Genomic DNA, 14,960 nt, shown 5'->3' on the forward strand with positions numbered 1-14,960 from the left:
AAGATTGACATGTATTTAAGGTCAACAAGTTCAAAAAGTAGACACAGAAATGGTCAACACTTTTTTTTAGTTTTTCTAATCCTAATCTTCAGCTGACCCTAACCCTCCCCTTGGTGCCTAGCCCTAACCATTCCTCCTAGTGCCTAACCCTAACCATCCCTCCTAGTGCCTAACTCTAACCATTGAGGTTAGTGCCTAACCCAGTGTTGGCTAACCTTGACACTCCAGCTGTTGTGGAACTATATATCCCATCATGCCCTGCCACAGTTTTAGCATGCCCTAATAGCAAAACTGTAGCAGTGCATGCTGGGTTATGTAGTTCCATAACAGCTGGAGTGTCAAGGTTAGCCAACACTGGCCTAACCCTAACCATCCCTCCTAGTGCTTAACTCTAACCATCCCTCGTAGTGCCTAACCCTAATCTTCAGCCTACCCTAACCCTTCACTTGATGCCTAACCCTAACCGTTCCTCCAAGTGCCTAACCCTAATCATCCCTCCTAGTGCCTAACCCTATCGGGGTTAGTGCCTAACCCTAATCATCCCTCCTAGTGCCTAACCCTAACTATCGGGGTTAGTGCCTAACCCTAATCATCCCTCCTAGTGCCTAACCATCTGAGTTAGTGCCTAAGCCTAATCATCCCTCCTAGTGCCTAACCCTAACCATTGGGGTTTGTGCCTAACCCTAACCATTCCTCTTAGTGCCTAACCCTAACCATCCCTCCTATTGCCTAACCCTAACCATCCCTCCTAGTGCCTAACTCTAACCATCCCTTGTAGTGCCTAATCCTAATCTTCAGCCTGGCCCTAACTCTTCACTTGGTGCCTAACCCTAACCTTTCCTCCAAATGCCTAACCCTAATCATCCCTCCTAGTGCCTAACCCTAACAATCGGGGTTAATGCCTAACCCTAATCATCCCTCCTAGTGCCTGAGTTAGGTTAGTGCCTAACCCTAATCATCCCTGCTAGTGCCTAACCCTAACCATTGGGGTTAGTGCCTAACCATAATGATCCCTCCTAGTGCCTAACCCTAATCTTCAGCCTGACCCAAACCCTCCCCTTGGTGCCTAGCCCTAACCATTCCTCCTAGTGCCTAACAACAACCAATCCCTCCTAGTGCCTAAATCTAACCATCCCTCCTAGTGCCTACTCTAACCATCGAGGTTAGTGCCTAACCCTAACCATCGGGGTTAGTGCCTAACCCTAACCATCGGGGTTAGTGCCTAACCCTAATCATCCCTCCTAGTGCCTAACCCTCTGGTAAGTGCCTAAACCCTAAATCTAGTCTAAACGATTTAAAAAAAAAAATCATGTGTTGACCATTTTTCCGTGTTGACCTTTTGAACTGGTCAACTTTCTGATGTTGACCTTTTCATTGTCGACCTTTGCAGTTGCAGCTCCAAATATCAAATATAAAAGTTATGAGGCTCAGATAAATATTCACGTGCAAACAAGCACTTAAAACTGTACATTTGGAATGACACTAATGTGGCTGGAAGCTAAACAACATTTTTGTAGGTTAAGGGCTGTGAACATTTTTGACCAAATAATTATCTTGCATTTGGGATAGATCTGCTGTGTATCATCTGAGAGAGACTATTTTACTGTACTCCAATTGGTCAAAATTGTAATTTTCATAAGTTGAAGGGTTAAATCTATAATTAGAGAGTTGGAACCTCATCAAAATTACGTCATGGTTGAGTGATGACCCAATTGGGGCTGCAGCACCTGCATGTCACGCCAAATGTGCACGGAGCTCCCAAGCTCCTGATGTGCACGTAAGTGGGACAGAAGAAGACCGGGAATGATGGGGGTATAACATAACGGGATACATGGGGCCAGGGACCAAAGGGGGAGGGGGTGGAGTGGTAAATCATACAGTACTAAATATAAAATGTTTGCTCTATCAGCATTAAAAGCAGATTCCACCTAAAACTCACTACTTCTGTTATTTTATCACCCTGACCTGTGTCTGATGTCAGTAAAGTCATTTGTTGCTTTGCTTCAAGCCGATGCTTCTCCGTGGTCCCAGTTTCCACTTTCATTATCCGCAGCTCAATCTTTTTCAGGCCTTGGTTTAAAATATCAATTTTAACTGGGATGCCCATGGCAGAGAACATTTCTCTGAACCTTGTAGCGGCAACTGAAGCTTCTGACATAACTTCAAACTTGATGTAGATGTATCTGTCGTCTTCCCGGTAGGTTTGGTGGTCTATCGGGGGTAGTTCTCCCTCGTCGGCACTAACAAATAGTTCCTCTTCCACATCAGACATTTCAAGGGATGATTTAGATTTAAAGATCTTGTGAAGTCTCCTTCCTGCCTTTCGAAATGCATCGTCCAACTCACTACCAGAGGAGCTTTCAGTCTCACTGTCAGTAGTGAGCTTGGCTGGAGAGGGCATCTGCTTTGGGACAACTTCTGGAAGTCCATCACCCACCACCAACTTTGCGTTATGAGACACCGCACCAAACTTGTTTGAGACTTCGCATGTGTATTTCCCAGTGTCCTCAAGTTCTACAGCAGTAATAATTAAAGAGCAAGTTCCATCAGTGTAGTCGTCAATATGGTAATGACGCCCATCAGAGAGCTCCTGGTCGTCTTTTAGCCAGCGAGTGGTGATGTCCGTTTTGCTGATGGCCACACACTCAAGATGAACGGTTCCCCCTGGGTCAACAGAAAAGTCTTTAAATGTCTCTGCAAAAAGTGGGCATTCCTGTTGCTTGATCACCTTCCTTGCTTTGTATCCCTTGAAAGCAGCCTGAATTTTTACGGCTGCTTTATCCATCGCGGGGTCATCATCAAACATTTCTGCCAAGTCAGCTTCTGCCTCGGGGGCAGGCTTCTGGGTTTCCTTAACTTCGGTGGTCTCAAAGTGCTTGAAGAACTTGCTGGTAGAAAGTGTTTGAACCTTAGTTCCGTACGTAATAGTGGAATGACCAGCTTTTTTAAGATAAGAGACCAAAGACGGTGCTTTTTTAAGATAAGAGACCAAAGACGGTGTCCCAGCTCGGGACTCATCATCAGAACTTGTAAGCGAGAAATCAGCCTCACTGGTTTTGGCCACATCTTCAGAAGTGTAACCGGAAAAGTCGGCGCGTCTCTCTGAATCTTTTTTCTGTTTACGTTTAACATCTTCTTCTGGAACTTCGGAAATTGAATCCAAAGTGGGCTCCTTGCTCATTCTCCTCTTTTTGGCCAGTGCTTCCCATAGTAAATGCAGATCTCCTTCTTGAGCGGCTTCTGGTGGCAAATTCGGCTGTGAGCCATCTTCATCCTCAACTCCAAGGCCATTCCTTTCAAAAGCTACACCAAAAGCTTCTTGTATTGAGACTGGCTCCATGATCGTTGGAACTGAAAAGACATGTAAACAGATTGAGATACAGAATACTAAATGTTCATCCACAGCAGGTCCATGATGATTAAAGCAATATAATGTTTTTAGAAATATCTATTTTAGAAAATAGATCAAAGCCATTCAAACCAAATCCGAGGACATTGGGCCTAATTCAGACCCCCCAATGACCCTCTTCTGCCTATGGGTAAAATGGGTCCTACGCCATCGCACATAGTGCCCTCTAAGTTGTGGCCTAATTGACAGGCTGTGGCCATTTGGGTGGTGGGGAAGGGGTAGCACTGGGCAACGTTCCTGAAAACGGGGACATGTATTCTTGCTTCTGTAGGAGGCATTCGGTCTTTCAGTAAACACTCTTGATTGGCTCCACATGATCACATGGGTGCGCTGTGATGGGATCTCTATCCCATTTCAGCGACTATTAAAGTAATGCCTACTGTACTTAATTTTTGAAGTATAAGACATAGGGGTATATTTACTAAAGTGCGGGTTTTTAGAAGTGGAGATGTTGCCCATAGCAACCAATCAGATTCTAGCTATTATCTTCTATAAGGTGCTAGATAAATGATAAGTAGAATCTGATTGGTCGCTATGGGCAACATCTCCACTTCTAAAAACCTGCACTTTAGTAAATATACCCCATAGCATCACAAGAATGCTGGAAATCACCAAACATAGGCGATAGGACACCTATACATTTATATGAATGGCGTAAGTACTTATATCCTGCAGATATGCTTTACCCTACCTCTGCTGTCTAACAGTGTTGTAGTCTCCACATACAATATTGCAGCAAATTACAATATTTATAGCCATAGGCTATATTTTATTACTTAAAAGTTGAGGTGGGTCTTCTAGCTGTCGGAGTACACTTCACAGTATCCTATGCCAGGTAATGGGCGGACGTGCATGCTAGGACGTCCACTACAGCTGGAGAGCTCCCAGTTACTAAAGTCAATGTTACAGTATACAATAAGTACAGTATGCCATGTACAGTATATTATAAGTACAGTACGCCATGTACAGTATACTATAAGTACAGTACGCCATGTATAGTATACTATAAGTACAGTATCCCATGTGCAGTATACTATAAGTACAGTATCCCATGTGCAGTATACTATAAGTACAGTACGCCATGTGCAGTATACTATAAGTACAGTATCCCATGTGCAGTATACTATAAGTACAGTACGCCATGTATAGTATACTATAAGTACAGTATGCCATGTACAGTATATTATAAGTACAGTACGCCATGTACAGTATACTATAAGTACAGTACGCCATGTATAGTATACTATAAGTACAGTATGCCATGTACAGTATATTATAAGTACAGTATGCCATGTACAGTATATTATAAGTACAGTACGCCATGTACAGTATATTATAAGTACAGTATCCCATGTGCAGTATACTATAAGTACAGTACGCCATGTACAGTATATTATAAGTACAGTATCCCATGTGCAGTATACTATAAGTACAGTATCCCATGTGCAGTATACTATAAGTACAGTACGCCATGTATAGTATACTATAAGTACAGTATGCCATGTACAGTATATTATAAGTACAGTACGCCATGTACAGTATATTATAAGTACAGTACGCCATGTATAGTATACTATAAGTACAGTATGCCATGTACAGTATATTATAAGTACAGAATTCCATGTGCAGTATACAATAAGTACAGAATGCCATGTATAGAATACTATAAGTTAGGGGTGAGCGGGTTCGGATTTCTGAAATCCGAACCCCCCCGAGCCGAGTCCGATCCGAGTCAGGCTCGACTTTTCCCGCCTGACTCGGATCTGAAATCGAGGCAAAACGTCATCATCCCGCCTTCCGAGTCTCGCCGGTTTTGGATCCTATATAAGGTACCCGCGTCGGCGCCATTTTCTCACTCGGCTGTGGACAGTGAAGAGGGAGGGTGGGAGTTAGGGCTGTGTAGTGTAGTGTAGTGTAGTGCTGCTGTTGTCCACTACTTCAAAGTCCATAGGGGCTGGCTGTGTTGTGCTGTGCTGCTGTTGTTAATAGGGGCTGTGTCCACTACTTAAAAGTCCATAGGGGCTGGCTGGACTGTGTTGTGCAGTCAGTTCTCCATAGGGGCTGTGTCCACTCCAAAGTCCTGTGCAGTGTCCCAGTCCTAAAGGGGTGCTGTAGTGTTGTCCAGGGGGTGCTCTGTCCATCAGGGGTGCTCCCCACAAGTGCTAAAAAAATAATATATTTTCTGTGTTTGTGAATTGTGTGCGCAGTAGCCGCACGTGCATCAACAAAGTAGTGCCAAGCGTGCGCCTGTGTCATAAGTAAAGGGCCGGCTGGCTTGACCGTTAAAGGGTGCTGTAACCCCCAAAGTACACTCCAGTCCAAACTAAAAAAAAAATTATTTTCTGTGTTTGTGAATTGTGTGCCCAGTAGCCGCACGTGCATCAACAAAGTAGTGCCAAGCGTGCGCCTGTGTCATAAGTAAAGGGCCGGCTGGCTTGACCGTTAAGGGTGCTGTAACCCCCGAGAGTACACTCCAGTCCAAACCAAAAAAAATATATTTTCTGTGTTTGTGAATTGTGTGCGCAGTAGCCGCACGTGCATCAACAAAGTAGTGCCAAGCGTGCGCCTGTGTCATAAGTAAAGGGCCGGATGGCTTGACCGTTAAGGGTGCTGTAACCCCTGAAAGTACACTCCAGTCCAAACCAAAAAAAAAATTATTTTCTGTGTTTGTGAATTGTGTGCGCAGTAGCCGCACGTGTATCAACAAATTAGTGCCAAACGTGCGCCTGTGTCATAAGTAAAGGGCCGGCTGGCTTGACCGTTAAAGGGTGCTGTAACCCCCAAAGTACACTCCAGTCCAAACTAAAAAAAAAATATTTTCTGTGTTTGTGAATTGTGTGCGCAGTAGCCGCACGTGCATCAACAAAGTAGTGCCAAGCGTGCGCCTGTGTCATAAGTAAAGGGCCGGCTGGCTTGACCGTTAAAGGGTGCTGTAACCCCCAAAGTACACTCCAGTCCAAACCAAAAAAATATATATTTTCTGTGTTTGTGAATTGTGTGCGCAGTAGCCGCACGTGCATCAACAAAGTAGTGCCAAGCGTGCACCTGTGTCATAAGTAAAGGGCCGGCTGGCTTGACCGTTAAAGGGTGCTGTAACCCCCAAAGTACACTCCAGTCCAAACCAAAAAAATATATATTTTCTGTGTTTGTGAATTGTGTGCGCAGTAGCCACACGTGCATCAACAAAGTAGTGCCAAGCGTGCACCTGTGTCATAAGTAAAGGGCCGGCTGGCTTGACCGTTAAAGCCCTCCTCCCACTAAAAAAATCAAAAGAGTTAAGCTGGCAAAAGCACAGCGAAGAACTGTGCTTTCTAAGAAGATATCACAAATACCCAAGGAGAGTCCAAGTGTGGTGGTGGTTGCGATGCCTGACCTTCCCAGCACTGGACGGGAAGAGGTGGCTCTTTCCACCATTTGCACGCCCCCTGCAAGTGCTGAAAGGAGCACCCACAGTCCACTTGCTGATATGCAAATTGAAGATGTCACTGTTGAAGTACAACAGGATGAGGATACTGGTGTAGCTGGCGCTGAGGAGGAAGTTGGCGAGGAGGATTCTGATGGTGATGTGGTTTGTTTAAATCAGGCTCCGGGGGAGACAGTTGTTGTCCGTGGGATGAAAAAGCCCATCACGGTCATGCCTGGGCAGAAGACCAAACATTCCACCTCTTTGGTCTGGCAATATTTCTATCCAAATCCGGACAACAACTGTCTTGCCATATGTACCTTATGTAAAGGTGGAATAAGTAGGGGTAGGGACGTTAACCACCTAGGAACATCCTCCCTTATACGGCACCTGCAGCGCGTTCATAATAAGTTACTGTCAAGTTCAGAAACTTTGGCTAAGACCGTAAGCAGTCCAGGGACACCTAAATCCCGTTGTCCTGTTGTATCCAAGCGCCTGCAAACCACACCGTCAACTCCCTCCTCGTCAATTTCCTCCTTAGTCAGGATCGGAAGTACTCCTGCAGGCCATGTCACTGGCATGACTGACTCTCCTATCCCGGATTCCTCCGGAGGATCCTGCATTGCTACGCCTCCTGCTGCCGCTGCTGCTGTTGCTGCTGCTGGGAGTCGTTCATCATCCCAGAGAGGAAGTAGGAACACCACTACTTTTACTAAACAATTGACCCTCCAACAGTCCTTAGCGAGGAGGATGAAGTACGACAGCAGTCATCCTGAAGCAAAACGTATAACTGAGGCCTTGACTGCTATGTTGGTGTTAGACGTGCGTCCGGTATCCGCCATTAGTGCAGTGGGATTTAGACAATTGTTGGAGGTAGTGTGTCCCCGGTTCCAAATCCCGTCTAGATTCCACTTCACTAGGCAGGCGATACCGAGACTGTACAGAAACGTCAGAAAAAGTGTCCTCAGTGTCCTGAAAAATGCCGTTGTACCCAATGTCCACTTAACCACGGACATGTGGACAAGTGGAACAGGGCAGACTAAGGACTATATGACTGTGACAGCCCACTGGGTAGATGTATCACCTTACGCAGCAACAGCAGCAGCGTCACCAGTAGCAGCATCTCAGAAACGCCAGCTCGTTCCAAGGTAGGCTACGCTGTGTATCACCGGTTTCAGTAAGAGGCACACCGCCGACAACCTCTTAGAGAAACTGAGGGAAATCATCGCCCAGTGGCTTACCCCACTTAGACTCTCCTGGGGATTTGTGATATCTGACAACGCCACCAATATTGTGCGGGCATTACATCTGGGCAAATTCCAGCACGTCCCATGTTTTGCTCACACAATAAACTTGGTGGTGCAGAATTTTCTGAAAACCGACAGGGGCGTGCAGGAGACGCTTTAGGTGGCCCGAAAAATTTCAGCCCACTTTCGCCATTCAGCGACTGCGTGCCGAAGACTGGAGCGCCAGCAAACACTCTTGAACCTGCCCCGCCATCACCTGAAGCAAGAGGTTGTGACGCGGTGGAACTCAACCCTCTATATGCTTCAGAGGATGGAGGAGCAGCAAAAGGCCATGCAAGCCTATACATGGACCTATGACATAGGCAAAGGAGGGGGTATGCACCTGACTCAAGCGCAGTGGAGAATGATTTCCGTGTTGTGCAAGGTTCTCCAGCCCTTCGAACTTGCCACACGTGAAGTCAGTTCAGACACTGCCAGCTTGAGTCAGGTCATTCCCCTCATCAGGCTTTTGCAGAAGCAGCTGGAGAAAGTGAAGGAGGAGCTAAGATGGAGCGATTCCGCTCGGCATGTGGGACTTGTGGATGAAGCCCTTCATTCGCTTTGCCAGGATTCCAGGGTGGTCAATCTGTTGAAATCAGACCACTACATTTTGGCCACCGTGCTCGATCCTAGGTTTAAAGCCTATGTGGTGTCTCTCTTTCCGGCCGACACAAGCCTGCAAAGGTGCAAAGACCTGCTGGTGAACACACTGTCAGCTGAAGCGGAACGTGACACGTCAACAGCTCCTTCTTCATTTTCTCCCGCAACTGGGGCTGCCAGGAAAAAACTTAGCTATCCTAAGCAACCCGCTGGCGGTGATGCAGGGCAGGCAGGACCAAGTTTGGACATCTGGTCCGGACTGAAGGACCTGGCAACAATTTCTGACATGTCTACTGTCACTGCATATGATACTGTCACCATTGACAGAATGGTGGAGGATTACATCGGTGACAGCATCCAAGTAGGCATGTCAGACAGTCCATACCTGTACTGGCAGGAAAAAGAGGCAATTTGGAGGCCCCTGTACAAACTGGCTCTATTTTACCTGAGTTGCCCCCCCTCCAGTGTGTACTCCGAAAGAGTGTTTAGTGCAGCCGGGAACCTTGTCAGCGAAAGGCGTAGGAGGTTGCTTCCACAGAATGTGGAGAAGATGATGTTCATCAAAATGAATTATCAGCTCTTCCAGGGAGACCAGCCTCCAGAACGTACAGAGGGACCTGTGGTGGTGGATTCAAGTGGGGACGAGTTAATACTTTGTGAGGATGAGGATGTACACACTGAAGAGGGTGAGGAATCGGTGGATGAGGAGGATGAGGATGACATCTTGCCTCCGTAGAGCCAGTTTGTGCAGGGACACATTAATTGCCAGCTTGTTTTGTGGGGGCCCAAACGAACCAATCATTTCAGCCACAGTTGTGTGGCAGACCCTGGCGCTGAAATGATTGGTTTGTTAAAGTGTGCATGTCCTGTTTATACAACATAAGGGTGGGTGGGAGGGCCCAAGGACAATTCCATCTTGCACCTCCTTTTTTTCTTTGCATTATGTACAGTTTGGGGCCTAGTTTTTCAAACTGCCATCCTGTCTGCCACTGCAGTATCACGCCTAGATGGGTCACGTGTTTGTGCCGCCCACTCGTGTCGCTTAGCATAGTCATCCAGCTACCTCGGTGCAACCTTTTGGACATAAAAACACTATTGTGAGGTGTGAGGTGTTCAGAATAGACTGGAAATGAGTGGAAATTAAGGTTATTGAGGTTAATAATAGCATAGGAGCAGAAAAACCTACAAATTCTGTGATTTTAGCTGTTTTTATGCTTTTTTAAAAAAAAATACAGATCCAAAACACAAAACCCAGAACCCAAAACACGGAAGGGTGGTTTTGGCAAAACCAATCCAGATCCAAAACACGAAGAAAGATCCAGATCCAAAACCAAAACACGAAAAGTGGCCGGTGCACACCCCTACTATAAGTACAGTATGCCATGTACAGTATATTATAAGCACAGAATGCCATGTATAGTATACTATATGTACAGTATGCCATGTACAGTATACTATAAGTACCAGGACCGTAGCTAGGGTAGTGCGGCCGGTGCCATGGCACAGGGCAGGGGGCGCTGTTTGGGCCTGTCAAATTTCTATTTATTATCATTCTTGCTTGTAGCTTCCTATTACTTCATCCCCAGCATCTCCTGGTCTCTCCTATCTCTTCCCTGGCCCTTCCCCATGAAGCCATGGCCCTTTTTTGGGTGCATTATGTCCCTTTAAAAAATGAGGGGGGTGCTCTTTCTGGCACAGGGCACCAAAAAGTCTAGTTACAGCTCTGATAATTACAGTATGCCATGTATATTATACCATAAGTACAGTATCCCATGTGCAGTATACTATAAGTACAGTATCCCATGTGCAGTATACTATAAGTACAGAATGCCATGTACAGTATGCTATAAGTACAGTATGCCATGTATAGTATACTATAAGTACAGTATGCCATGTATATTATACCATAAGTACAGTATACTATGTGCAGTATACTATAAGTACAGAATGCCATGTACAGTATACTATAAGTACAGTACGCCATGTGCAGTATACTATAAGTACAGTATGCCATGTACAGTATAAGTACAGTATGCCATGTGCAGTATACTATAAGTACAGAATGCCATGTACAGTATACTATAAGTACAGTATGCCATGTGCAGTATACTATAAGTACAGTACGCCATGTACAGTATACTATAAGTACAGTATCCCATGTGCAGTATACTATAAGTACAGTACGCCATGTACAGTATACTATAAGTACAGTACGCCATGTATAGTATACTATAAGTACAGTATGCCATGTGCAGTATACTATAAGTACAGAATGCCATGTATAGTATACGATAAGTACAGTATGCCATGTACAGCATAAGTACAGTATGCCATGTGCAGTATACTATAAGTACAGAATGCCATGTACAGTATACTATAAGTACAGAATGCCATGTATAGTATACTATAAGTACAGTATGCCATGTACAGTATAAGTACAGTATGCCATGTGCAGTATACTATAAGTGCAGAATGCCATGTACAGTATACGATAAGTACAGAATGCCATGTATAGTATACCATAAGTACAGTATGCCATGTGCAGTATACTATAAGTACAGAATGCCATGTACAGTATACTATAAGTACAGTATACTATGTGCAGTATACTATAAGTACAGAATGCCATGTACAGTATACTATAAGTACAGTACGCCATGTGCAGTATACTATAAGTACAGTATGCCATGTACAGTATAAGTACAGTATGCCATGTGCAGTATACTATAAGTACAGAATGCCATGTACAGTATACGATAAGTACAGAATGCCATGTATAGTATACTATAAGTACAGTATGCCATGTACAGTATACTATAAGTACAGAATGCCATGTATAGTATACTATAAGTACAGTATGCCATGTATATAGTATACTATACCATGTATATAGTATACTATACAGTACGCCATGTATAGTATACTATAAGTACAGAATGCCATGTACAGAATACTATAAGTACAGAATGCCATGTATAGTATACTATAAGTACAGTTTGCCATGTACAGTATAAGTACAGTATGCCATGTGCAGTATACTATAAGTACAGAATGCCATGTACAGTATACGATAAGTACAGAATGCCATGTACAGTATACTATAAGTACAGTATACTATGTGCAGTATACTATAAGTATAGCATGCCATGTACAGTATACCATAAGTACAGTATGCCATGTATAGTATACTATAAGTACAGTACGCCATGTATAGTATACTATAAGTACAGAATGCCATGTGCAGTATACTATAAGTACAGAATGCCATGTATAGTATACTATAAGTACAGTACGCCATGTATAGTATACTATAAGTACAGAATGCCATGTATAGTATACTATAAGTACAGTATGCCATGTACAGTATAAGTACAGTGTGCCATGTGCAGTATACGATAAGTACAGAATGCCATGTACAGTATTCGATAAGTACAGAATGCCATGTACAGTATACGATAAGTACAGAATGCCATGTATCTCGCATGTTGGACAAAAGCCAGATTAAGGCTCTGCTGGTAAACACCTATAACATAAAGATTATTTCATGTATGTGCATTTATAGAAATCTATTGTCACGCAGGTTTTTAATCAAAGTGCATTAAGTGTCAAACTTTTATCCAAATAAACTGAATGGCAACATCTAGTCCTGTCCATTTTGGATCCATACCAAATACAGGCGCTATGCAGGGTACTGGCTGCTGGGTTTTCAGTTTTAGATCAGCAGTTAGGATACGGCTTGAATATAGTAACTGATATATTCAAAGAATCGCTACCCTAATATACAAGTCTGCTTGCATGAAAAGACTACCAATAACTTTCACAAATACATATGTAAAAGTTGCTGGAGGGTAACAACAGCTGCAGGCGCAGTGATTGGAATGTTTTACCCACTGTACAGTAACTTGAATTTTTGGTTTAGCAAGTCCTTTGCTCATGTCCCTATATAAGTTGATCCAGATTTGTGGCAATTAAACAATCTACTTAAAAATAAAAAAAAGGACGTACACCCTAATGATACGGTCGCCTAGGTCTTAGCGCCTAATGAAGTTGCACAGGAATATGTTCCTTGGTCATCAGACACACTATGAATTATCAGAATTTGTTTTTTATCCTGTGAAATGAACTCATATTGTTTACCCGGATGCAGCAGTTCTTTCTCCTTTGTCCAGGTGACCTCACGCGTTTCTTTGGAAAGCTCGCACTCCAGACGAATGGTTTCTCCCTCACTGGCGGTTTTGTTTTCCAGTTGTTGTTTTACAGTCACGGAGTCCTCTGTAATGGAAACACACAGTTACCATATTCAGAAAGCCTACAGTATGCGCAGGTATAATAAACACAGGAAACAAATAAAAACTCACTGACAAAACAAAGTAAACCACAAGCCCCCATACCTTAGAGCCATCAATATTTACCCTATATGTTCATTTTCAGTAACCAAAATCAGGATTACAAGTAAATCTGTAAATGCTGCCTAATTTGTTAGTTGATAACAGAGACAATGTCATATTTTTGATGTAGAAATAAGCAGCTAAACAATCGGAAATCTACAAATGAATAAATAGACTTTACAGTTGAGTTTTTGATTCTGAGATGAATGATAAGGTGCGTATCCACTAATAGACTTGGAAACGACTGTACAATTGCAACATTAGAAATTATAGATTTTTTTCTTGTCAAAGGAAAAAGGCATTGGGTAAAAATGCTAAGAACATGGCGACCGGCTATCTGATTGGTGGGGCATCCGGCAATTGTCCTACACCTGTAAAAGTCTTCTCTTTGTATGTACATTTACTAGTGCTGCTACTACTACTATTCATCTAGTAATTGTAACAAGTGCCGAAACAGACTGGAAGTGGCTACATTGATCACTTTGCACAGCGATACAGTGGAGAGAGATAAAGTACCAACCAATCAGCTCCTAAATGTCACTTTTCAAACACAGCCTGCAAAATGACAGTCAGGAGCTGATTGGTTGGCACTTTATCTCTTTTCACGGCTTAGTACATCTCCCCCTATGTCTTTTAGCCATTGCTGTATTTTTAATGCCCTGCTTTCAGAGGTGCATTAATTACCAGTTTCCTTCATTTGAATATTAATTTATAAATCTATGCGCAGCGCTAGAAGTAAATCCTGTTTAATCGGGTGAGCGTATTATACACCTGACGTGAATCCCAAAGTAACATTCATATTAACATGACTATGTGTAAATTTAAAACTAGGGGCCATATTCAATTAGACTGCGAAAACGACGTCATTTTCGCCGTTTTGACTTTTCCCCATATTCAATTCCAAAGACTTTTCGCAGGTGCGAAAAGTCTTTGCCAAAAACTGGGGATAACTTTTCACCTGTGAATAGGTGGCGAAAAAAAAGTGCAGAATTGGGGTTTTGGGGTGCAGACTTAAAAAAAATACCCTGTACCTCTTGGAATGTCCCCTAAAAGTAATCTGTGTAAAAAAAAATTTAAAAAGTACCATAGGACACCCCAAAAAAAGTGGTTTCGTTTTGGTGGCGAAAAAAAAAAATTGGGGGACAAACTTAAAAACTAGCAAAATAGACTCAGGGGGGGTCCCCAAGTATGCGGCAGGTGTTTTTTACAAAGCGGTTGGTTGCGGCAGGTGGATTTTTGAAGAATTTTTAAAGTTCACTTTAGGGAGTTAAAAATATGCTTGCACCCATTTTCATGTACCCCAAATTTGATGGGACTAGTTGATTTCCCCCCAAAATTTAGCTAAATGCTATTCTTCATCCCCTTTTAAAATACGCATAAAAGCACTTGCCGATACCGTTTAAAAACCCCAAATACCTTTAGCAGGCCAATTTGTCCCCCATGTCAGACCATCTTTTAGGGGGTGACAGGCTGATTTCCCCAAAGTACCAGGACTTTTCGATACTTACCTTTTGGCCGGATCCCGTTTTCGCCGATTCCTAATTGAATACGGGGATACGCGGGCACGCGCCCGAGACTTTATCCCCAGGAAAACCTGCAACGACGGCGAAAAGTCCGACCTCGGATTTTCGCTTCTAATTGAATATGGCCCCAGTATGTGAAAAAACCCTTTCATCAAAAAAATATCACTTGCCAACAGGTTCCATGAATTATATGCAAATAAAAAAAAGAACTGAGATACCTATTTTAGGATATTTGTTTTTGAAAATCATTCTTTTGTATCCACCCCTTGGTCGGCCAGCTAACGATCCGACCTTAGGGACGCAACATACGTGTGCATCATTTGCATATCCGGCCCCTTTTTCTATACGACC

At 43.5% G+C, this 14,960-nt stretch overlaps 1 protein-coding gene across 27 annotated transcripts in view; it reads right to left on the minus strand.

The window, feature by feature from the left end:
* The window catches only part of OBSCN (obscurin, cytoskeletal calmodulin and titin-interacting RhoGEF), a 646,947-nt gene that overhangs the window by 358,312 nt on the left and 273,675 nt on the right, over positions 1-14,960 (minus strand). For all 27 annotated transcript variants that reach the window (XM_088467488.1, XM_088467486.1, XM_088467498.1 and 24 more), the window contains 2 exons: positions 12,836-12,970; positions 1,966-3,351 (listed from right to left, as the gene is read on the minus strand). In XM_088467488.1, coding sequence (XP_088323614.1) covers positions 1,966-3,351; positions 12,836-12,970 — 1,521 coding nt within the window. The remainder of the gene's footprint in view (positions 1-1,965; positions 3,352-12,835; positions 12,971-14,960) is intronic.

Source organism: Taudactylus pleione, unplaced genomic scaffold, assembly GCF_031769625.1.
Source record: "Taudactylus pleione unplaced genomic scaffold, aTauple2 ptg000071l, whole genome shotgun sequence".
Lineage (NCBI taxonomy): Eukaryota > Metazoa > Chordata > Amphibia > Anura > Myobatrachidae > Taudactylus > Taudactylus pleione.